Source organism: Scyliorhinus torazame, chromosome 22 (assembly GCF_047496885.1).
Source record: "Scyliorhinus torazame isolate Kashiwa2021f chromosome 22, sScyTor2.1, whole genome shotgun sequence".
In the NCBI taxonomy this organism is placed as follows: domain Eukaryota; kingdom Metazoa; phylum Chordata; class Chondrichthyes; order Carcharhiniformes; family Scyliorhinidae; genus Scyliorhinus; species Scyliorhinus torazame.
This window is the reverse complement of record NC_092728.1, coordinates 11,900,377-11,924,946: the sequence shown is the minus strand read 5'-3', so window position 1 is coordinate 11,924,946 and position 24,570 is coordinate 11,900,377. Positions and strand designations below refer to the sequence as shown.

Here is a 24,570-nt window from a genome sequence, read left to right as displayed (position 1 = left end):
GACGAACCCCATGGTCCGTTCCTTCTCATACTTCTTCTGGTCGAATGGCCTGTGTCGCAGACACATTCTGTATTTTGAAGTTCTCTGCCAAGCTAATGCGCGCACTGTTCCCTTTCGAAGGCAACCCATCCACCAAGTCAGTCAAATTGAGGGCGGAAAACATTGAAACGTTCAACCTTCTTTCTCCCTTCCCTGCACTTTCCCGACTGGTTCGAGGCTCACTCCCAGGATCCTGATAACGTTACCCAATGAGGGGACACACACCAAACGGCAGCCATTTAACCTTTCCTTCTCCCAGTGGGGCATACAACCTCGGCTCCCTAGCTCTGCCTGACGACAAAGAGGATACACAAACCGTCTTGAATTGGGAACGTCACCAGTTACCGACGATTGCGAGTTCGAAGCAGAGTCCATTAAGGGTACGCGCATGACCCAGACTAGGAGGGTCAAAACAGGGAACTTCAGTTTTCAGGGTCATGTGAAATTTCCTCAGGACAGGTAGGCAGGAAAGGTTGATGGGCTAGCTTTGTTAGTACGAGATGGAATAAGTACATGAGCAAGAAACGGTCTTGTTTCGTAGATGCAGAATCCTTCAAGGTAATAAATAATAAGGGGAAGATGACCCTAGTGGGAGCAGTCTATATGCCCCCAAACAGTAGCTATACCGTGGGACGGAGAATAAATCAGGAGACAAGAAAGGCATGTAAAAAAGGCAGTACTTTAATCATGGGTGACTTTAATCTTCAAGTAGATTGAGAAAATCAACTTGACAGAGGTAGCCATTAGGAAGAATTCATATTCGGGACAGTTTCCTACAACATCATGTTGTGGACAAAACAAAGGAATGGCTATTTCAGATTTGGTAGCGTGTAATGAGGCGGGTTTAATTAATAATCTCAGAGTGGAAGATCTCCTCAGTAATATGATAGAATTTAGCATTCAGTTTGAGATTGAAATGAAATGAAAATTGCTTATTGAGAAACTTGGGTCAGAAACAACTGCGCTACACGCAAGGGTAATTATAAATGAACGGGTAATTATAAATGAAAGGGTAATTATAAATGAATGAGGGCAGTGTTGGCTGGAGTGGGCTGGGAAAAAGGTTTAGCAGGAAAGGCAGTTGATCAGCAATAGCAGGCGTTTATGAAAACAGTTCCTGACTCACAACCAAGATACATCCCAGTGAGGAAGGAAGATTTCAGGATGCGGATAAATCAACCATGGTTAACCAAGGAAGTTAAGGATAGTATTAAACTGAAAGAAAAAAAACATATTATGAGGGGCATAGACAGAGTGGATAGTCAGAGGTTTTTCCCCAGGGTAGAGGGGTCAATTACTAGGGGGCATAGGTTTAAATCTTGCGAGGGGCAAGATTTAGAGGAGATGTACGAGGCAAGTTGTTTTACAGAGGGTAGTGGGTGCCTGGAATTCGCTGCCGGAGGAGGTGGTGGAAGCAGGGACGATAGTGACATTTAAGGGGCATCTTGACAAATACATGAATAGGATGGGAATAGAGGGATACGGACCCAGGAAGTGTAGAAGAGTTTAGTTTAGACGGGCAGCATGGTCGGCACGGGCTTGGAGGGCCGAAGGGCCTGTTCCTGTGCTGTACTTCTCTTTGTTCTTTGTATATAATGTGGTAAAGATCAGTGGTAAGTCAGAGGATTGGGAAAACCAACAAGAGATGACCAAAACAATAATAAAGAGGGAGAAGATAAACTATGAGGGTGAACCAGCACGTAATTTAAAAATAGACAGTAAGGGTCTGGCTTAGCACACTGGGCTAAATAGCTGGCTTGTAATGCAGGACAATGCAGCACCGCAGGTTCAATTCCCCTACCGGCCTCCCCGAACAGGTGTTGGAATGTGGCGACTAGGGGCTTTTCACAGCAACTTTATTGAAGCCTACTTGTGACAAAAAGCAAAATTATTATTATTAGGAGTTTCTTTAAATTCATAAAAAGGAAGAGAGCATCCAAAGTGAATATAGAGAATGAGTAAATAATAATGGGGAACCAGGAAATGGAAGTTAAACAAATATTTTGCTTCAGTCTTCATGGTGGAAGACACTAATGACATTCCAAAAACAAATAAGCAAGTGGTAGAGGGGGAGGGGAGAAATAAATAATAACAACAATTGCTAGGAAAAAGATACTGGGGAAACTAATGGGACTAAAGACCGATGTGTCCCCTGGACCGGATGGGTTCCATCCCAACATATTAAAGGAAGCAGCTACAGAAATAGTGATCGCACTGGTAGTAATCTTCCAAGAATCCTGAAATTCTGGAAAAGTCCCAGAGGATTGGAACACAGCCAATGTAATAATAATAATCTTTTATTGTCACAAGAATTAAGTTAGGCCCCTAGTCTCCACATTCCGGCGCCTATTCGGGTAAGCTGGTATGGGAATTGGACCCGCGCTGCTGGCCTTGTTCTGCATTACAAACCAGCTGTCTAGCCCACTGAGCTAAAGTAATGCCTTTATTCAGAAAAGGAGGGAGGCAAAATATAAGTAACTATAAGCCAATCAGCTTAACTTCAGTCATTGGGAAAATGTTAAGAGCCTATTATAAAGAATGCAATTGCACAGCTTTTAGAAATACATATAACCAACCTGTCAGCCTGCTTTCATGAAAGGAATATTATGCCTGACAAATTTATTCAAATTTTGAGGTGTAACAGGATAAAAGTAGATGTATACTTGGATTTCCAAAATTCGCTTGATAAGGTACCACATAAGGCTACTTCATAAGGGCCCACGATGTTGGGGGTAATATATTAGCATGGATAGAGGATTGGTTAACTGAGAGACGGCAGAGATAGGATAAGAGGGACATTTTCTGGGCGGCAACCTGTAACGACTCTCAAACTCTCCATTGTAAACAGTCAGTCGACCTCTTGCCCTTAAGCTGTGTCCGCTCGTTCCAGTCTCTCCCACAAGAGGCAACATCCTCCACCCACCTTGTCAAATCCCCGAAGGAGCTTACATGCTTCAATAAGATCACCTCTTATTTTGCTAAAGGTCAATGGCTACAGGGCCCACCTGTTCAGCCTGTCCTCCTAAGATAAGCCCCTCACCTCAGGAATCAGTTGAGTGAACCTTCTCGGAGCTGCTTCTAACGCAATTGCATCTTTTTTTAAAATTATTTACGGGATGTGGGCGTCGCTGGTTAGGCCAGCATTTCTTGCCCATCCCTAGTTACCCTTCAGAAGGTGGTTGTGAGTTGCCTTCTTGAACCGCTGCAGTTCCTGGGATGTAGGTACACCCACTGTGCCTTTAGGGTGGGAGTTCCAGGATTTTGACCCAGCGACTTTGAAGGAACGGCCGATATGTTTCCAAGTCAGGGTGGTGAGTGACTTGGAAGGGAACCACCAGGTGATGGAATTCCCAGGTATCTGCTGCCCTCATCCTTCTAGGTGGTGATGGTGGTTGTGGGTTTGGAAGGTGCTGCCGAAGGAACCTTGTTGAGTTCCTGCAGTGCATCGTGTAGATGGTACACACGCTGCCACTGTTCGTCTGGGGTGGAGGAATTGAATGTCTGTGGAAGGATTGGATTTGTTTATGGTCACGTGTACCGAGGTACAGTGAAAAGTATTTTTCTGCGAGCAGCTCACAGATCATTAAATACATGAAAAGGAAATGAAAGAAAATATATAATAGGGCAACACAACATATACAATGTAACTACATAAGCACTGGCATCGGATGAGGCATACAGGGTGTAGTGTTAATGAGGTCAGTCCATAAGAGGGACATTTAGGAGTCTGGTGACAGTGGGGAAGAAGCTGTTTTTGAGTCTGTTCGTGCGGGGTAACAATCAAATGGAGCTGTGCTGTCCTGGATGGCGTCGAACTTGAGTGGTGTTGGAGCCGCAATCATCCAGGCAAGTGAAGATTATTCCTTTACACTCCTGGTCTTGTAGGTGGTGGACAGGCTTTGAGGGAGTCAGGAGGCGAGTTGCTCGCAACAGGACACCCGGCCCTGATCTGCTCTAGTAGCCATGGTAATTAAAAAGTGGAGTCCAGTTCAGTTTCTGATCAATGGTAACCCCCAGGATGTTGATTCTGGGGGATTCAGTAATGATAATGCCATTGAATGTCACGGGCGATGGTCAGATCCTCTCTTGCGTTTTCAAATAAAGACACCAAAACTATACAAAGTACTCTAGATATGGCCTCGCCATGTCTCAGCAAGGCACTTGCTTGCTTGGTCAATAGAGATGCGGGAACACCAATATTGCAGAAACATTAAAAGCATCATCAGATTATTGTACAACGTAGTACTCATGATACAGTGCAAGTTCAGGGCTGAAAATCCTAAAGACAAAATGGGACATTTTCAGGATACAATACAGCATTGCTGCCAACGGATGGGAGGACAGCAACTGGGTTGCAGTAACTAACACAGCAAAGGCACAGCAAGCTTGCAATTGGCATGCACTATTCGTGATCTCCGAACGTTCGAAATCGATTCCTAGTTGCAATGCTGGGAAACAAAGGCAAGCAGTTACCTTCTGAATCTGTCTCCATCTCTTCACCCTCCTGCGTCGTGCTCGATCGCTGAATCTTTGGCTTGATGACAAATGGGCATTCCTTCCTACAAATATCCACTTCGTGCTTTAAAGAAAGAAGAGGATAATGATTAGACAAGTAAAGCATTCACCGAAATTAATGTTAAACCACAACAGAGGGAGCTTTATTCTGTATCTACCCCGGTGCTGTATCTGTCCTGGGAGTGTTTGATGGGGACAGTGTGGAGGGAGCTTTACTCTGTATCTAAACCCGTGCTGTACCTGTCCTGGGAGTGTTTGATATGGACAGCGTGAAGGGAGCTTTACTCTGTATCTAACCCTGTGCTGTACCTGTCCTGGGAATGTTGATGGGGACAGTGTAGAGGGAGCTTTATTGTGTATCTAACCCTGTGCTGTACCTGTCCTGGAGGTGTTTGATGGGGACAGTATAAAAGGAGTTGTACTCTATATCTAACTCCTTGCTTCTAAGCTCTTAAGAATTCGGACTACATGAATTTTACAGCAGAGGACGATGCTGATCAGCCAGGCATGCCTGTTCCAGCTCTTTGAAAAGGCTATCCAATAAATTCTATTTCCCTTTGCTCTTTTCCCACATGGAGGCCATTCAGCCTCTCAAGTCTGCCATACGCGAATAGGAGGAGATCCTCTCGGCTCCTCTCATGCCTGTTACACAGGAACAGGAGGGTCATATTGATCCTCATCGGCCTGTTCCACAGGAACAGGACAAAGCCATTCAGCCCCTCAAGCAGTCAATGTGATCACGCTTCATATTGAGGTGGACCTCAACTCCATCCACTCGTCCTGGCGCCATGTCCCTCAATATTTTGGGCTAGCAAAAGTATCTACCCAACTCATTTTTGAAAGTTCACGGTGAAACTACTCCCTTCACACTTCCAGGTAGACCGTAACTCCTATTTATGGTTGTTACGATTCTATCTTTTAGAGTAAGTGCAACTGTCAAAACACCATTTGTCAGCCTGCACATCAGCACGCTAGAAATACAAATACCAGCCTACCTCTAGCCGGTTGATGAATACAGCCAGTCCACTGTGTGATTGGAAGGCTGCCATGTCCAGGTTGGTGATGAGGTCAACCACTCGGACAGCCCTGGTCACGAAAGTGATCTGATCCTGCTCATCGCCAAGATACCTTATCACCTAGGGAAAACAAGGAGAGAAGAGCGGAATTAATTTATTTAATCAGACCACATCTACGTTTTTAGCAATGACCTTCGGAAGTTGGTGTATTTATCCACACGGAGTTGTAGCTACTATGCTATAAGGAAAGCAAATGGAATTTTGACATTTATTGTTAAAGGAATAGAGTATAAAAGTAGGGAAGTGTTACAGTAACTGTACAAGGCATTAGTGAGACCGTACCTGGAATATTGTGAACAGTTTTGGTCTCTGTAATTGGGGAGGGATGTAGGTAAGAGGGGTTCACTAGATTGATTCCAGAGATGATGGGTCTGTCTTATGAAGAGAGATTGAGCAGTTTAGGCCGATACTCGCTGGAGTTTAGAAGAGAGCAAATTGCGGTGCATAAGATGAAAATAGGGTGGACAGAGAGAGGATGTTTCCTCCTGTGGGGCAATCAAGAACGAGAGGTCATTAAGGGGCAGGATATTTAAAACAGAGATTAGGAGGAATTACTTCTCGGAAAGGGTCGTGAATCTGTGGAATTCACTCCCCCAGAGTGCGGTGGATGCCGTGACATTGAGTAAATTTGAGGAGGTTGGCAGATTTTTAATAGTAATGGGTTGAACGGGTAGGAAAAAGTGGAATTGAGGCCGAAAGGAGATTTCAGCCATGATCGTACTGAATGGTAGAGGAGGCGCATGGGGGTGAATTCCCAACTCCTGCTCATAGATCTTGTGCTCTTACATAAAAAGTAATGTAAGTAAATAAAGTTGCCATCGTCCCAGATGACCATAAGCTGCTTTCTCCTTTGAAGGTGGAAGCTCGCTGGTGGTAATTTAACCTGAGGGTCACCACACCAACGGCTAGGGGCAAAGTTGAGAAGGCGGGGCCTTCATAATGACCTTCATGAATGGGGCATCATGAGAGCACAGTGGTTAGCATTGTTGCTTCACAGCGCCAGGGACCCGGGTTCAATTCCCGGCTTGGGTCACTGTCTGCACATTCTCCCCGTATCTGCGTGGGTTCCCTCCGGGTGCTCCGGTTTCCTCCCACAAGTTCCAAAGACGTGCTTGTTAGGTGGATTGGACATTCTGAATTCTCCCTCTGTGTACCCGCAGAGTACGCCGGAATGTGGAGACGAGGAGATTTTCACAGTAACTTCATTGCAGTGTTAATGCAAGCCTACTTGTGACAATAAAGATTATTATAACCTCAGCCGGTACTGAATTTGGACTTGTTCTGCATCACGAACCAGCTATCCAGCCAACTGAGCTTAATCGCGCCCCCCACCCCCCCCCCCCCCCCCCCGGCTCTTATGAAGACTCTCCATGGCATCACTGACTGTTCATCACAGGGATACACCATTAAGTGGCACAGCTTGCAATTGGAGCCCCGCGTACTGTTGCACGTTGACATAAAACAGCCCACTAAAATTTGAGGAGACGGCAGCATAGTGGCAACGTCACTGGACTAGCAAGCCAGAGACGCAGGGAACTGCTCTGGGGACCCGGGTTCAAATCCCACAATGGCAACTGGTGGAATTTTAAATTCAATTAGTAAATCTGGAATTGAAAGGCGAGCTCAGTAACATTGATCACAAAACCATTATCGATTTTTGTTTTGAAAAAAAAAAAACATCTGGTTCACTAATCTCCCTTCAGGGAAGGAAATCCCCCCGGCCTTACCCGGTCTGGCCTACATGTTATTCCAGACCCACGCACAGCAATGCAGTCGACCCTCAACTGACTTGGAAATATATCCCCGTTCCTTCACTATTACTGGGCCAAAATCCTGTACTCCCTAACAGCACTGTGGGTGTACCTATACTTTAGGGTCAAGTAGGCAGCTCACTACGGGGGCAACTAGGAATGGGCGCTAAATGTTGATCCGGCCAGCGACACTCACACCCCGTAAATTAATTTAAAAATACAGCATTGCACACCTCTGCCTCCTAGCCCAGTGACCCAGCAGTCTCTCTTTCCAAGTGATCAAAGTACTTAATTAAAGAATGCCTCTCTGCATCTTAACAGTATAATTAACAAACTATTAACAAAACGTACGCGAGCAGTGACCAAAAAAGGCTTGTTAAACTACCTTGCTCAACGTTCAAGCAGGCAGGTCTATTTCCTCTTCTACAGAATGGCAGGTTAAGTGGCGCTCAGAAGAGATTACCCTCACAACCCTTCTCCGTGCCACACCAAACAACATCTTACCTTGAGTAAAGCTTCCATCATTCCACAGGAGACCAAGGCTTCGCCGCCAGCATCGTAACTCGCCAGGTGGTAGAGAAACGAGAATAGTGCCGTCGCAAACTGATGAGGATATGGCTCCATTGATGGATCTGTCGGCAATGTTGAATTTAAAGAAGGACAATCAGCGTTCAGCAGCATTTTAGCTCAAACCTCGTGGCTAATTATTCAGTGGGGAGAAGTGATGATCCGAGCAATATTTAATAGGTCATTGCAAACACAGCAGGGAAACAAGAAAATTACACCAATTATAAACCTCCTCCCAAGTGAGCAATAAAACTGGAGTGCGACCATGAGATTGCAGCTCCAACGCGAATGTTCGAATGAACAACTTGTCAATGTTCAGCACCCTTCATCAAGAATTCTTTTTTAGACTATTCATCGATGGGATGTGGGTGTTGCTGGCTGGGCCAGCATTTATTGTCCATCCCTGAGGGCAATTAAGAGTCAACCACATTGCTGTGGGTCTGGACTCGCATGTAGGCCAGACCAGGTAAGGATGACAGATTTCCTTCCCTAAAGGACAAAAGTGAACCAGATGGGATTTTGCTACAATCGACAAAACGAGAATTGAGAGATTGAAATCCCAATTATTTCACTGATAATTCAAACCAATTTGTAGCTCCTGACCCTGGGCCAAAAGTCAAGAGATTGTGCCCACCATACAGCAAGCAAAAATTGCAATACAACCCCACCCCGCTTGATCAAGGATACATTAGTAAGGGCAACACGGTGGCGCAGTAGTTAGCATTGCTGCCTCACGGCGCCAAGATCCCAGGTTCGATCCCGGCTCTGGGTCACTGTCGGTGTGGAGTTTGCACATTCTCCCCGTGTTTGCGTGGGTTTCACCCCCACAACCCAAAGATGTGCAGGGTAGGTGGATTGACCATGCTAAATTACCCCTTAATTGGAAAAAAAAATGAATTGGGTACTCGAAATTATTTTGTTTTAAAAAGGATATATTAGTAGATGCCGAGGCTCCGATCACGTTACTCTGGAAGATGGGCAGGAAAAGCCCATAGCCTCAAAAGGCGACGGCAAACACAGCAGCAATATTGCACACTATAGGGTTGCAAGAAGGAAATTAAAACATTCAAATAGGTTATTTTGGTGTTGATTACTCTCTGCACGTCCATGGCATCTTTCCTAATGTGCCATGGGCTGCCTGAGCGGACTGCAAGCCACTCAAGGTGGGTACCTGGTTAACAAGGACTGCTTCTGAAAAGAAAAAGTCATGCCGCTGAAAACAGGCACACTAGTTTCGAGAAACACTCACCAATCATGGCCTGGATGCAATTCCGTACCAGCACCGGTAGGAAGCCATGGTACGATGCTGTCCCCGTGCAGTCTATGATGCTGCTCAGCTTGGGTGTCCTTTCCAAATGAACTATCGACGTCAACGTCCGCAAAGAAGCCGCTTTAATATCCTGGCAAAAGAGGGAAGAACAACGATGGAGGGAGGAACGATTCTCTCTGAAACCAGGGAAATCATGGCTGGTGCTTTACATTATCCCAACGCTGCTCATTTCAGATTCCTACATTCATGGACAATTGCTAATTTGGGGCAACGGTGCCTTCAGTTGGATGCAGGGTAAAGCCCCGTCCAGTGCATCCACCCATTTCAGGCATGCCCACTCCGTGAGACTGAGCCCTGCCGGGTCTGGGAAAAGCTTGATTCCTAGAGGAAGAGGCTTTTAACTGCCACTTAGAACCATGTGCTGGTGGATCACAGGACTGCCACGACGCGAGGGACCGCCACTCGGTCCATTGTGTCTTGACCTACGTTGCTCTGAACGAGCAACTCTTCTCGTGCCATTAACACCCCCTCCCCACCCTGCACATTCTTCTTTTTCAGATAAATTCTAGTTTCTTTTTGAATGCCTTGATTGGAACAGCCTACACCGCATTCTCAATCAGGGCGTTTCAAACCCGAAAAGCTTGCCACGTAAAAAGGTTCATTCACTTTTGCTTCTTTTGCTATGCTTTAAACCTCCCCACCACCCTTTCTCCCTATGTACCTTGTCCAATTACTGCAATGAGGATAATAATAATAATATTATTATTATTGTCACAAGTAGGCTTACATTAACACTGCAATGAAGTTACTAGTCGCCACATTCCGCCGCCTGGGTGGGGAGAACTTGAGAATACAAAGGGGGCAGCTATATTACTGGGAGTGTATTATAGGACCCCAAAGAGTCTGAGAAATAGAGGAGCAGATATGTAGACAATTTACTGAAGTATGTAAGAATAATAATCAGGTAATTATAATAGGGGATGCCACCTTCCCCAACATAAATTGGGATAGCCATAGTGTAAAGGGTTTAGAGGGGGCAAAGTTCTTGAAATGTATTCAGGGAAGGTTTTTTTGTATCAATATGTAGATAGACCAAAAATGGAACAATGCTGGATTTGGTTCTGGAGAACGAAGCTGGGCAAGGGTTCAATGTGGCAGCGGGGGGAGCATTTTAGTGATAGCGACCACAACACGGTGCGGTTCAAGTTTGTTTTGGACAAGGAAAAAGATGGCCTGCAAAAGACGGTTTTGGATTGGGGTACGGCAGATTTTAATAAAGTACGGGCAAAGTTGATTGGGAACAGCTTTTTGAGGAAGCAGTGAAGGGCATTCAGAAAGGAAATGGGGAGATGCAGGTCCAACATGTTCCCTATAGGGGGAAATGAAGGAGCAATAAGTTCAGGGAACCCTGGATGTCTAGGACAATCCAGGACTGGATAAGAAAGAGAAAGGCTTTTAGCAAGTCCATAGGGAGAAATTCAACTGGGGCCTTAAAGGAATATAGGAACTGCAAGAGGGACCTTACGAAAGCAACTAGAAGAGCAGAAAGAGGGTGTAAAAGGACTTGTGAATAAAATTAGGGAGAACCCCAAGATTTATTTATTTTTAGTAAATTTAGAGTACCAATAATTTTTTTTCTCCAATTAAGGGGCAATTTAGCGTGGCCCATCTACCTAACATCTTTGGGTTGTGGGGGTGGAACCCATGCAGACATGGAGAGAATGTGCAAATTCCATACGGACCCAGGGCCGGGATTCAAATCCGGGTCCTCAGCGCCATAGGCTGCAGTGCTAACCACTGTGCCAAGATTTTCTATAAATACATTAAGGGGAAGAGGTTAACCAGGGAAATGTAGGGTCTCTACCAAGGGGGAACACAGTCTGTGAAACCGCAGAACATTGCTAGTGTATTAAATAAATATGTCTCATCAGTCTTCACTCAGGAGGAGGATATGCAGGTACAGAATTCAGGAAGTGGGACTGTGAGGACCTCGAGCAGTTTGACATAGGAGGTGAGGAGGCTTTGAAGGGCTTAAAAATAGACAAATCCCCAGGCTGGATGAATTGCTTCCCAGGCTGCTGTGGGAGACGAGGCAGGAAATTGCAGGGGCTCCGACGCAAAATTCCATTCTGGCCCCAGGGGAAGTGCCCGACTGGAGAACAGCAGTTCCACTTTTCAAGAAGGGTGGTAGAGAGAAGCCAAGGAATTATAGACCAGTGAGTCTCACGTCAGTGGTAGGAAAACTATAGGAGAAAATTCTGAAGGAGAGAATTAATTTCCACTTGGAAAGGCATGGGTTGATTAGGGATAGTCAGAGGGAGCTCACGCTGAACAAATTTGGTAATTTTTTTTATATAAAGTGGCCCTGTGGATGAAGGAAGTGTAATTGATATTGTTTATATGGATTTTAGCAAAGCCTTTGACAAGGACTCACATGGGAAACTGATTGAGAAAGTTGAAACACATGGAATTGAAGGAAACTTGTCGAGATGGATCAGAAACTGGCTCAGTAACAGGACACAAAGGGTGATGTAGAAGGCGGTTTGAGTAATTGGAGGTCCGTGTCCAGCAACGTATCACAGGGATCAGTGCTGGGTCCCTTATAGTTTGTTTTTTTGGAAGACACAGGACAAGGGAGCATGTAATGAATGGCAGGACACTAGGAAACTCAGAGGAACAGATGGATCCCTGAAAGCAGCAGAGCAGGTGAATAGGGTCGTAAAAAAGGCGTATGTAGACTTGCCTTTATCAGTTCTGGCATAGAACACAAGGGCAAGGAGGCAGCTGTAGAAAACATTGGTTAGGACACAGCTAGAATACGGTGTGCAGTTCTGGTCACCTCACTATAGGAAGCAGGTGATTGTACTGGAGCAGATTAAATGGATATTGGAGTATTCGGGAGATTCCGTAGTGCGTCCATAAGCGGGTCAACCACTCGGGGGCTTGACTTATTCAGGCTGACTGTGCATCTGAGCTAACAGGAGAGATCGGATAGGCTGGGATTGCATTTTTTTTTCAGCAGAGAAGGCCGAGGAGGGATACGAATGACGTGTCTAAGACCCTGAGGGGTTTGGACAGGGTAAATAGGAAGCAGCTGTTCCCCTTGGTTGAGGGGGTCAATCACAAACTGATTAGGATGAGGGGCAGGAAATTCCAATGGGATTTGAGGAAAAGAAGTTTCACTCAGAGGGTGGTGAGAACCTGGAATGTACGGCCTGGGAAAGTCGTGGAGGCTGGAAACCTTAAAACCTTTAAAAAGCACTTGAATGAGCACTTGAAACACTATCACATCCAAGGATATGGGAGAAGTACCAGTAAGTGGGATTAGCACAGGATATGGGGTATTTACTGTCGTTGCAGACTCGATGGGCTGAAGGGTCTTTTCTGCACTGTGCGGCTCTGTGACTCCTTTCAAACATGCAGCGCCCAGAACTGGACGCAATACTCCAGCTGAGGGCAGAAAACCCAATTCCTCCTCGGCCCAGGTTGGACTCAGAGGTAAGGAGAGAAAACACTCCAACCGAGAATACAAGCCAATTTATTCTCCTCACAACAATCCACTGTGGTTGATACCACCTCCTGTGAGCACAGATACAGGAGATTCTCTGGTGCGTCCATAAGCTGGTCAACCACTCGGGGGGCTCGACTTATCCAGGCCAATTGCGCCCTCCGCTCACGCATCTATACAGGCCTATTCCCACCCGAAGGAATCTGGAACAGTTCGAATGCCCGAGTGGGTGAGGGATGCTGAAGTCAACTGTAACAGCATCACTGCCTGGCCAGCTGAGTGCTCATAGGCAGGGGCGGGGAAGGTAGGAATCAAACTGCAGCCTCCCAGAGCTCCAGCCGTAATCACTGCTGCTACTTTGCATCCAGCCTTTCCTGTCCTCTATTAACCATTAGTTCACTTCAATTTCCCTCCACATCTACCCAGAGTTTTTAGCATTACTTTGGACTTGATTCAGAGTGCAACATACAAAATACTTTCTCACAGAAATGCTTTTACAGCATACTCACCATCAGCTGTTTGTCTGGAATCTGTAGAACATCCACCAGCTCCTCTATCAAACCGTTGTATAATATACTATTGGCAGACTCTTGGAGCGCATTGGAGTAAACTGGAGAAAAAGTTATGGTGAAAAGAGTCAGAAACCCTGGCAGATAATAAACCCCAGCCAGCACCTCCTCCCCATCTAAGAGTTACTCAGTAAAAGGCATCGCAGTCGAGCTGTGATCGCATCTCCTAGTCATTCCCCTCATTTGAACCAGCAAGGACTTGCTTTTTTTTTTAAAATTTTAGAGCACCCAATTAATTTCTTTCAATTAAGGGGCAATTGAGCATGGCCAATCCACCTACCCGGCACATCTTTGGGCTGTGGGGATGAAACCCACGCAGACACAGGGAGAATGTGCAAACTCCACACGGACAGTGGCCCAGAGCCGGGATCGAACCTGGGACCTCGGCACCGTGAGGCAGCAATGCTAACCACTGCATCACCGTGCTGCCCTCAGTAAGGCCTTTCTAAGGAAATGCAGCGCATAGAGGTGGCAGGTCTCCTTGCAATGTGCTTTCTGCCAGAACGGCTAAATATAAACACGAGCATAAAATAAACCTTGCCTTTATTTTAAAAAACAGGGCCTGTACTGCAGGGAGGGAGGTAGATTATTCTCTGTGCCACAACTGTTGTGTCAGCCTTCCACCTAAAAGGGGGGCGGGGGGGGGGGGGGGACCACCCTCCCACAGCCCAATGCAAATTCTTGACCGTATGTTAACCTGCTGGCAACTCTTCCAGAATACCAGAGCCACAAGCCAAGATGAGAGTGGATCTCATGCAGAAACCAACGGTACCAGCAGGGGGAGAAGAGCCAACATGCGAGCAACTCATCACCTTGCTCATCCCAGGGTTTACCCAAGGACACAGTACTGCTGCTCAACCCGGTTCAGGTGCCGCCACACAAAATGTGGTTGAAGGCCACTGCCGAGAAGTCATGAGGATTATTTCTTGGGCATTGAGGCCAGCAGAGCTCTAGTGGCTGCTCGTGAAAGCACACACTGAACATCCAGATGTCTACAGGGACAAAATCCTACTTGAAGGACAGTTAACAAAGCCCACAACCTGTCTGAGATTCAAGAAATCTGTTCCTGGTGGCATCACAACCATTCGCACTGCATCAGCTGAAGCCACTGAATGGATCGCTAACCTTGACATCCAACTGTAACTACTTCCCCAGCCGTAACAAAGTGCTTCCGACTACTTACCTAATATCGAGATGGCATGTAGCCTAGCTTGTACTGCCTGTAGTCTCTTTTTATGATTTGAGAAGCCATGCGCTAGCCGTATATGTGTAAACAGTAGCATCTGTTACAAAACAAACAGGCATCATGTAACAACAGGAAAACCTGCAGCATTATTCTGCATTTGCCTCGAGTAACAGGTTTTGGTTCATTTGCTCATGGGGTGTGGGAGCCTCTTGTATCTACTGCCATTATCCACTGCCCTGGAGATGGGTGACGGTGAGCTACCTTTGGACAACTGAGTGTCGCACTAGGGCCATTTTGGAGGACAGCTAAGAGTCACCACACTTCTGGGCACCCGGAGTCACATAAAGGCCAGACCGAGTAACGTCGGCAGATTTCTTGCCCTGCATGGGTTTTCATGACAATCGATTCACGGTCACCATTCGCCCATTACAGAGACTAGTTGTATATTCCAGATTTCATTTGTTGAACTGAAATTTCACCAGCTGCCGTGGTGGGATTCGAACGAGTGTCCCCAGAGCACGAGCCTGGGCCTCTGAATTACGAGCCCGGGCCTCTGAATTACGAGCCCAGTGACATTACCACGATGCCACAGTCTCCCATCTAGCCTTGTAATCCCAGATTTATTTAAGCAAGAGAATTTAAATTTCCCCAGGTGCCGGGGTGAGGTTAGAACTCTGCTATCCGGATCACTAGTGCAGGCTGTAGATGACATTCAGTATGGCAATCTTTAGGCTCCCGCTCCCATAAGCTGAGCACATTGTGCAGCAGCAGTTCCCCAATTTCTGGCACCCCGCTAAAACGATGTGTGGGAGTGATTCAATTTTGAAGTCCTGGATTTTGGAAGGTGGGGGGCAATTTTTTAAAAATATAAATCACAGCTAAGTGACGTCAGCCCTGGGCAAACTGCACCCCGATACGGTGAACAAAGAACAATACAAGAACAGGCCCTTTGGCCCTGCAAGCCTGTACCGGTCATGATACCAACCTTTGCCAAAACCCTCAGCTCTTCCTTGTGGCGCATCCCTCTATACCCATCCCAGCGATATGTTTGTCAAGATGCCTTTTTAACGCTGTTGCTATCTTGTTTGGCGGGCCTGCAACATGAGGCTCCCATCAGATGCTGGGCCGCCGACCACTGACCACACATCGCTAACCAGGGAGTCCTGACTGTAGGGGGAAAGACGGTGATGTGGCGGCAATATCACTGGACTAGCAATGGAGGCGCCTGGGCAACTGGTCCGTTTGGTTGGGGGGGGGGGGGGGGGGGGGGGGGGGGGGATATATATACATGACATTGAGCAACAGACACCATCGTTGGGCACGTGCTCTCAATACCCGTCAGCATGGAGTATGGCGCGTGAAATTTAATCCTTTTGTGCATTGGTTGATAAAGTAACGAAGGCACAAAGCAGAGATGCGTTATTTGTTTTGGATCATTTGGCTGTTTTATTTGCTTCGGTACAGGATGGTGCGAGGTGCCAAGATAAATATACACCGAGGCCCTCCTCACTGGTCACATTGGCATTTATTAATTTCATGTGACGTGGGCATCGAAGGCAAGGCCAGCTTTTGTTGTCCATCCTGATTGCCCCTTGAACGGAGTCTCTCCAGTGCCATTTTAGAGGGGCAGTTAGGAGACGGCCACATTGCTGTGAGACCGGGGGGGGTCACATGTAGGCCAGACCGGGTAAGGACGGCAGATTTCTTTCCCTAAAGGCACATTAGTGAACCAGGTGGGTTTTTAACCACAATCAGTGATAATTTCACAGTCACTGTTAGAGGCGATTTATATTCTAGATTTGGTCATTCTGAATTTAGTTCCACAATGGGGTTTGAAGCAGTGTACCCATACAAAGGACCATAAGATATAGGAGCAGAATAAGGCCATTCCCTCCATCAAGTCTGCTCCGCCATTCGATCATGGTTGTTGGTTCGATCATGGCTGATGTGTTTCTCATCCGCGTTCTCCTGCCTTCTCCCCGTAACCACGGTCCCCTTATTAGTCAATAACCTATCTTATCTCGGTCTTAAAGACACTCAATGGTTTCCACAGCAGGTGGATTCTGCAAGGAGGGCTGCCCAATGAGGAGAGATCGAGCAGAATGGGGCTATAATCTCTGGAGCTTAGAAGAGATGTGAACTCATTGAAACGACATGCTGGGAAGCTATTTTCCCACTTCCCGTCCCGTGACTGGAAAGTCTGGACCACGGGAGTCACAGTGTCAGGAGAAGGGGCGGCCATTTTGGAGGGAGAAGAGGAGAAATTTCTTCACTTGGAAGGGTCTTGAACCTTTGGAATTCTTGACCCCAGGGGGTTGTGGATGCACAAGTCAATGAAAATATCAGAGACTGAGACTGGTGGATACTTTTGGATATTATGGGGAAATAGAGGGACACGGAAATCAATAGGAAAATAGAATGAGGTATATGATCTTAATTGGAGTGTCCGTGACCTCCTCCTGTATGTTTTCTTTCATCTCTTACCCCACTCCATCAAAACAAGGCACAAACTACACACAAAAGCCTCCCAATAACCACCACCAACCCCCCCTAGTTCTCCCACTTGTCCATCCTCATCTAGCAAGCCTTAGCAATTAGTTACAAGAGGTTGGATGCATGGCAGAGTACAATTCACTTCCGAACCTCCTAGCCAGTTTCCACCTCTCATCAGTTTGGACTGCACATAATCCCAGGTCCCAAGAGCGAAAGGGGGCTTCTTGACCTGATCTAAAAATAAAAAACACTCCAGACCCCTTCGCCCCTCCCCGAAGACACAAAGCATTGGAGGTAGGTATTTTGATGCAACCGCTAAATATTCCCACCGTGCCACTCCCCCACCAGTGGCTTGGAATGCTTGCCACTTATCGGGCAGAGCTAAGTGCAAAGACGGCAAAACTCACCTGCTTATCCTTTGGGATACTGTACATTTTGGTTAAGGACTCCATAATTTCGGAAGGACTTTCAGATATCTGAGAACGGAAAAGAAAGCCAGCGATGAGAATGCAGCTTCCGTGGTACAAACACTCTTGCCCAGAGTTCGCAAACGAACCTTCACAGTCCAAAGGCTTGATGCAACACAACAGGTAGGGAAGCCCAGCGGCCAAGTGCCAACCCAGCCCTGAAGCTGCAGAACGTGAATGCTGACTACCACTCCCGCTCTTTGCTTCCCCCATTAAGTGATGCTCCTTCTTTGTACGCTACCATCCTCCCCTCTCCACCTCCACCCCAGCAGAAACTGCTCCACCTATACTGCCCTTCCGCCACCTCCCCATACCTCACGTTAGCGAAAGCAAGGCCAAAGAGAAACCTTTGGAAGTAACAACCAGTTTTTAGAAACAAATAGAAGTTGCAACTTTTTAAAAAAATAAACTTACCCTACCCAATTCATTTATTCCAATTAAGGGGCAATTTAGAGTAACCAATCCGCCTACTGTGCACATCTTTGGGTTGTGGAGGCGAAACCCACGCAGACACGGGGAGAATGTGCAAACTCCACACGGACAGTGACCCAGAGCCAGGATCATACCTGGGATCTCGGCGTCGTGCGACAGCAGTGCTAACCACTGTGCCACCGTGCTGCCCAGAAATTGCAGCTGGAGGACACATAATCCATGTTTGTGATAAAAGAGATAAAAGAGCTGCACAGTTTGTCCTTGTGTTCACTTCCAATGTGTCAATACCAAGGAGTACACTGCTGTATCTGTATATACATATCTATGCATCTGCTTTCTCGCATCTGGCCTCAGTGCCATTGCACAAGGGAGGGAGTGGAGAGGGAGACAAATAAAGTCACTCCATGTCCCAACTATTCCGACAATCCAGTGACGTGGCTCCTGAGGAGAGGCTTGCCCACCGAATCAACACCAAAAATGTCAACCCAGTTGGCTTTCATGCCAGACATGCATTTGCAGCATTTCCTTAGTAATTTACACCCCTTTCCCCACTACCCCCCTCCTCCCAAATACGCCATACCCCATTTTCCACAACAGTGCAATTTAGAAAGTTAGAAGCACTCACCTTATCTAACTGCTCTATATGAATATAGTGTAGTGTGTTGTTTGCTGTGGCCTATAACAGAAGAGGTTACAAGATTCGGGTTACAACAAGTTGAAGCAATGCTACGCTCCTCCACATCGCAGAATGTTGCAGTCCCTCGCCGAACTCGGAGCTGCAACCGATCCATTGAAAGCAACGAGCAGTTAAACCACGGGTGTGCGGGGAATTGAAGCAAACCCAATCTGTTTACCACCCCATCGTCATGTGCGGGGAATTGAAGCAAACCCAATCTGTTTACCACCCCATCGATACAAAGCAAATCCAATCCTGTTGGGAGGCTTTTGCTGAAGCTGGGGGTTTTCTGTCTCTTTCAGTAAGGAGACATGGTCAAGTGGACTGTCCTGTGTAGAGGGTAATTTAGGCGTGTATACCTGGAGCTTGGAAGGATAAGAAGGAATTGGAAGAGGGCAAGACGGGATGGATGCTCCTTCCCCTGGCTGGGGAATCTAGAACACAGGGCCACATTCTCAGAATAAGGGGTCGTCCATTTGGGTATGAGATTAAGGGAAATTTTGTCAGCTAGTTGTGAATCTTCAGAATTCTCAACCCCAGAGAGCTGTGGATGCTGTGCGGTGAGGATATTCAAGGCTGAAATTGACAGGCTTTTGAATCTATGCTGCAGCCAGGGATAATGAGGAGGGTGCAGGAAGGTGAAGTTAATGATCAGCCAAGCCCTTACGGAACGGTGGAGCAGGCTCCTGGGGCCAAAAGACCTACTCCAATTTTGTCACTTTATTCTTGACCTTTGGCTGCAACCCCCCCCCCCCCCCCCCCCCCCCCCGCCCCCCCTCTCGCCCCACCCACAGCCAAACCCCAAACACTGCTCAACTGGCAAGCCATACCTCCCCCAGATGGGAAACTGTACCAATTCTGCCTCCCAAACTCCCGTGACACCTCAAACATTACAGCCATTTGGTAGACCAAGACACAAATAACTACTCTCCTCGAGGGGCCCATCAAGTGACGGACGGAAGGCACGTGGCAGTGTCAGCCACTATGGCGTGGGCCCACGACCTGCGTACTAAGGATTTTAAACCTGTCGGCATCAGAAGTGCAGTTACTCAACTGTCATTGAAAGACCTTCACCTTTTTAAACAAAAAAAAAAAAAAGCATTTGCCTCAAGGTTTTGGCCCCCTCAATGTCCACCAGCCATTCTACAGGTAGGCACTGCACTCCCGGTTGTTCGCCAGTTTGTTTTAAATACAAGTGGATTGTTCGTAGCAAGTACGAGAACCCGTGGCTCTCCCGAGTCCAGAAAAGCTTTTCGAATCTAAAAGCAAACAAGGTCACGTTGCTGATGCGAGACACCGCTGTACACAGCCCAGCACGTCATTCCCAAGAGCAGACGGCCGGCTCGCTGTCACAGGCACACCGAGATCAGTTGTTTACCATGATGAGTCAGCCGTGGCTCTCTCATCTAAGACAGAAAGGCTGTAGGTCCAGAGCTGGAATCATAGAATCCTAAAGGTCAATTTAAAAAAAAAAATTTTAAGAGTACCCAATTTTTTTTTTCCAATTAAGGGGCAATTTAGTGTGGCCAATCCACCTAACCTGCGCATCTTTGGGTTGTGGGAGTGAATATGCAAACTCCACAAGGACAGTGACCCAGGGCTGGGATCGAACCCGGATCCTCAGCGCCGCGCCGTAGTCCCAGTGCTAACCACTGCGCCACATGCCACCCTCTAAAGGTCAATTTTATCATGGCCAAATCTACCGAACCTGCACGTCTTTGGACTGTGGGAGGAAGCCAGAGCACCTGGAGGAAACCCACATAGACACTGGGAGAATGAGCAAGACAGTGACCCAGCGGGGAATCGAACCTGGGACCCTGGCGTTGTGATGCAACACTGTGCCACACGAAGAACATGGGCTGACACTCGAGTGCAGAAAGAACATGGGCTGACACTCGAGTGCAGAGCTGAGGGAGTGCTGCACTGTCAAGAGATTCTAGCTTTCGATTACGATTCTAAACCGTAGCCATGTCGGCCCTTGGAGGTGGACTTAAAAGGTCCCATGACGCTACCTTAGGAGGAGCATTATCCCTGGTGTCCGGGTCAATATTGATCCCTGAAGGAGCATCATGAGAACAGATTATCTGATCACATTGCTGATTACTGGAGCAGTGACTGCACAAAACTCTTAACTGGTTCAGAAGCACTACGGGACATCACGAGGTGACCAACGGCCGTTTATAAACCTGTGACAGCAGATATTCCCCTGCAGGCCAAATCTCTACTTTAACAATGGCCGACAATTTGCAAGCATGACCTTGGCCTAGTTTGAAACCTGATGAACACATTGCACACCAGGCGGGCCCCCTTACACAACCTGTTGAAAAATCCATTTGCAGCGGGATTGATGCAGCCATGCATCACTCCATGTCATCCATCAGGGAGGGAATCCTGCAACTCCTATCAGTTAACGACTGAAGCCACATTCCCACTTTCCGATATGGCCCGACCCTCGATACGCAAAGTCTACATATACCAAGCACGGGATATCCAAAATACAATTAATTAGGGCCATCCCCGACCATCACCCACTCCCCATGGCACAGACTTTTGGGGTGCCGGTCCAGGTCTATCTGGCGACCCTCCATCCAGTCAGCCATTGAAAAATCTACACAGCAATTCCTCAGTTTTTTGGCTTAGAGAACTCAATTACGAGGACAAGTCACGCAAGCACAGTTTGCTTCCTCTCATGTTTGGTGGTTGAGGGGATCTAACAGAGAAATTTTAAACAATAAACATGATCCCATAGGGTCGATAGAGAGAAACTATTTGAGAGAACAAAAGGAGAGGAGGGGTGCGGGCGTACAAATCATTCATACATCATGGATCAGGTACAGAAAATCATCAAAATAATGGAATGCCGCAGGCGGCAGGGTGGCACAGTGGTTAGCACTGCTGCCTCACGGCGCTAAGGCCCTGGGTCACTGTCCGTGTGGAATTTGCACATTCTCCCCGTGTCTGCCTGGGTCTCACCCCACAACCCTAAAGATGTGCTGGGTAATAATAGTAATAATAATAATCGCTTATTGTCACAAGTAGGCGTCAATGAAGTTACTGTGAAAAGCCCCTAGTCGCCACATCTGGCACCTGTTCGGGGAGGCTGGTACGGAATTGAACCCACGCTGCTGGCATTGTTCTGCATTACAAGCCAGCTGTTTAGCTGACTGTGCTAAACCAGCCCCTTAGATGGATTGGCCATGCTAAATTGCCCATTAATTGGAAAAAAAATAATTGGATACTCTAAATTCAGATTTTTTTTTTTAAAATTCCAATTAAGGGGCAAATTAGCGTGGCCTATGCACCTACTCTGCACATCTTTGGATTGTGAGGGCAAAATCCACTCAAACACGGGGAGAATGTGCACACGGACAGTGACCCAGAGCTGGGATCGAACCTGGGACCTCAGCGCTGTGAGGCAACAGTGCTACCCACTGCGCCACCTTGCTGCCCAAGAGAAACAGAGTTAACATTTCGGGTCCAGTGCGAGTTGTGAAGTGGAGTCATTACAGACTAGAAACATCAACTTGCTTTCTTTCCCAAAAGGTGCTGCCACAGCTGCTGAATATTTCTAACATGTATTTTTAGTTCAGCCACGAAGTTGGAAAATACTTCGAAACATAAGGTGGGTATATGTTTGGAATTCTTGTTTGTGAACAGCAACTAATGCTGGATCAACTGTTAATTTTAAATCGGAAACTTATAGACGTTTGCTAACCAAAGTCATTATGGGATATGGGGGCAACGGCAGGGTCAGGAATCAGGTCACAGAAATGCCACGATCGCAGGCTGATGAGTTGAATGGACTCCTCCTATTTCTACGTTCTAGTGTTAGAAAAATAATAGATCAGGAGTAATATCAAGATGGCAGTTATTGCACACAAAGGCGTCCCTCTCCTACAAAAGGCTGTGGTGGCCGCAGGCCTCAATAGCAAACTGTAAGATAGATTTTGTTGCGTATGAAAATTAAGCCAGGTGGGAGGCAAGGTCCGGTGTGATCCAACTGAATGATGCTACAGGCTCGAGGGGCCGAATGGCCCCTACGTCAAGAAGTCCACAATTGAGCTAGACCCTGCCGCAAGATTCTCAAGCACACGGGTGTCACCTGGTAACTTCCTCCTCCCTAGCAGACTTGCACTCATTCAGCAGAGGTCAGGAATCACGTTTGGATTTAGTGTGTACAACTTAAGTCAGCAAACACCCAATAGGCAGGGGCGGGGGGCGGAGGGGGGGGGGGGGAAAGAGTTTAGAAGTCACCCCATCCTCCAGTGTGGATAACCCTCTGCCCTCCTCGGTGTGGGACTGACTCCGTCGATAGCATAAAAGGAGGGTGCTAACCTGAGGCCTGGTCTGTTGGCCAGGGTGGGTGTAAATAATTCCCACGGCTGGAAGAGGAGCAGGGAGCGTTCGCCCCTCTCCTTCGGCCCGTATATTTAACCCTCAGCCAACACCTCCGGGGCACCTTAACTGGCAGTTCACCTCACTGCTGTCTGCAGTGCGCAAACTGGCTGTGGCCTTTCCCTCCACAAGACAGTGACTCCACTGCAAAAAGTACTTGCCCCTATGGCTGCGAGGCTCACTGGGACATCACGGGGACGTGAAAGGCGCGGGAGAGATTGAGTGCTCTGGGCTCGGCATTTTAAACTAGTGTCTGCTCAAAATATTTTTGGGGTGAAAAAAAACGAAACCTCACCTTTTTGTCCAACTTCACCTCGGCACTTGGCTCTGCATAGAACTCAAAGTGTAGTGTTGTTGCACTAGGTGGGTATTTCTATATGAAAAAAGGACAAAAAAAAGAGGGAATTTAATACCCAATTTTCAGTTTTATGGCTTTGCTCACTCCTCCATGAGCTACTTTCTGTTGTTACTTCAACATATTAAATTAGCTAATGTTTAATTACGACGGTCGCCTAGAATACCAAAATGAGCCTGGCAAAGGCTGATGGGGGATATTGGCTGAATCTCCCAACCCTCCTGACGTTGAATCAGAGGCTGGTGGTACCCCGGGACCTGACGGACTGGCAAGACACTGGAAATTGGACAGGGGGCGGGGGGGAAGATATTGGTTGGTGCACAAAACCCAGGTTAAACTCCTCAGCGGGGGAGCAGTAATTTCAGGTCTAGCACTCATGTTAGGATTTTCTTATCCATCCACCCAGTCCCCCAAACCCCTCTTCCAATAGTTTCAGGACAACGGTCCTCCTTTGAAAGGCCTTTTTTTTTTAAAAAGCATAAAATACAAAAAGCCTCAGTACAACTGCACGGCAGAGTGTGCTAGGCACCAACTCTTGCTCATTTCCAGGGCTGCATGCCGTCGTCGTTTGCTGTTCTTTAACTGTACTGCATAGGAAAAAATAAAATACACACTTTTCATAATTGAAACGGGAGCATTCTCACACTGCCACTCTGGAACATTTCGAATGCTCACACATTCTACAGCCCTGTAAAGTGACGCAGCAATTCTTCTGGCACTATGCGAGGGGGTTGCTGGGAGGGGAGGAGTAGCAGGGCTTGGGGCAGTGGGAGGTGTAGGGAGAGGGGAGGGAAAGGGAGAGAGAGAGAGAGAGAGAGAGAGACTAAAAAGAGCAAAACTAGCCTAGCCTGCAACGGATTACAAGGGACTGGAGTCACCCACCACATGGTGAACTATGAACGGTAAACAGAGTTCCAAAGGGGGTCCCGGGATGCCAGAGCCACTATAGGCCTCCCAACAATTCGAGCCAAGCCTATCCATTGTTGATCCTACTCTAACCCAGGCAAGCTCAGGCCATGCTCTCACCACCGCCACTTGGGATATGACAAGATTCAGGAAGCAGGAGGAGGGGGGCACACACGGGAGGCAAGTGCATTTGAATTTTTGCTTTGCTGGGATACCGGTTGCTTAGTTTTCTACACGACCAGTTCTGACCTAAAATGCCAAGCAGCAAGAGTTAAGGTGTACTGGAGGTTTCTTCACTTTTGCCGACATTCGTCACTGAACCAGATGCTCCACAAGGTTTTCATGTTTACATCTAGCACCGAGGA

At 47.2% G+C, this 24,570-nt stretch overlaps 1 protein-coding gene across 1 annotated transcript in view; it reads right to left on the bottom strand.

The window, feature by feature from the left end:
* The window catches only part of LOC140399430 (E3 ubiquitin-protein ligase HUWE1-like), a 212,632-nt gene that overhangs the window by 122,213 nt on the left and 65,849 nt on the right, over positions 1–24,570 (bottom strand). Inside the window, exons 8-16 of the mRNA XM_072489007.1 lie at positions 23,240–23,317; positions 18,499–18,549; positions 17,382–17,450; positions 14,479–14,578; positions 13,236–13,336; positions 9,198–9,348; positions 7,886–8,013; positions 5,550–5,690; positions 4,513–4,618 (exon numbers count right to left, since the gene is read on the bottom strand). Coding sequence (XP_072345108.1) covers positions 4,513–4,618; positions 5,550–5,690; positions 7,886–8,013; positions 9,198–9,348; positions 13,236–13,336; positions 14,479–14,578; positions 17,382–17,450; positions 18,499–18,549; positions 23,240–23,317 — 925 coding nt within the window. The remainder of the gene's footprint in view (positions 1–4,512; positions 4,619–5,549; positions 5,691–7,885; positions 8,014–9,197; positions 9,349–13,235; positions 13,337–14,478; positions 14,579–17,381; positions 17,451–18,498; positions 18,550–23,239; positions 23,318–24,570) is intronic.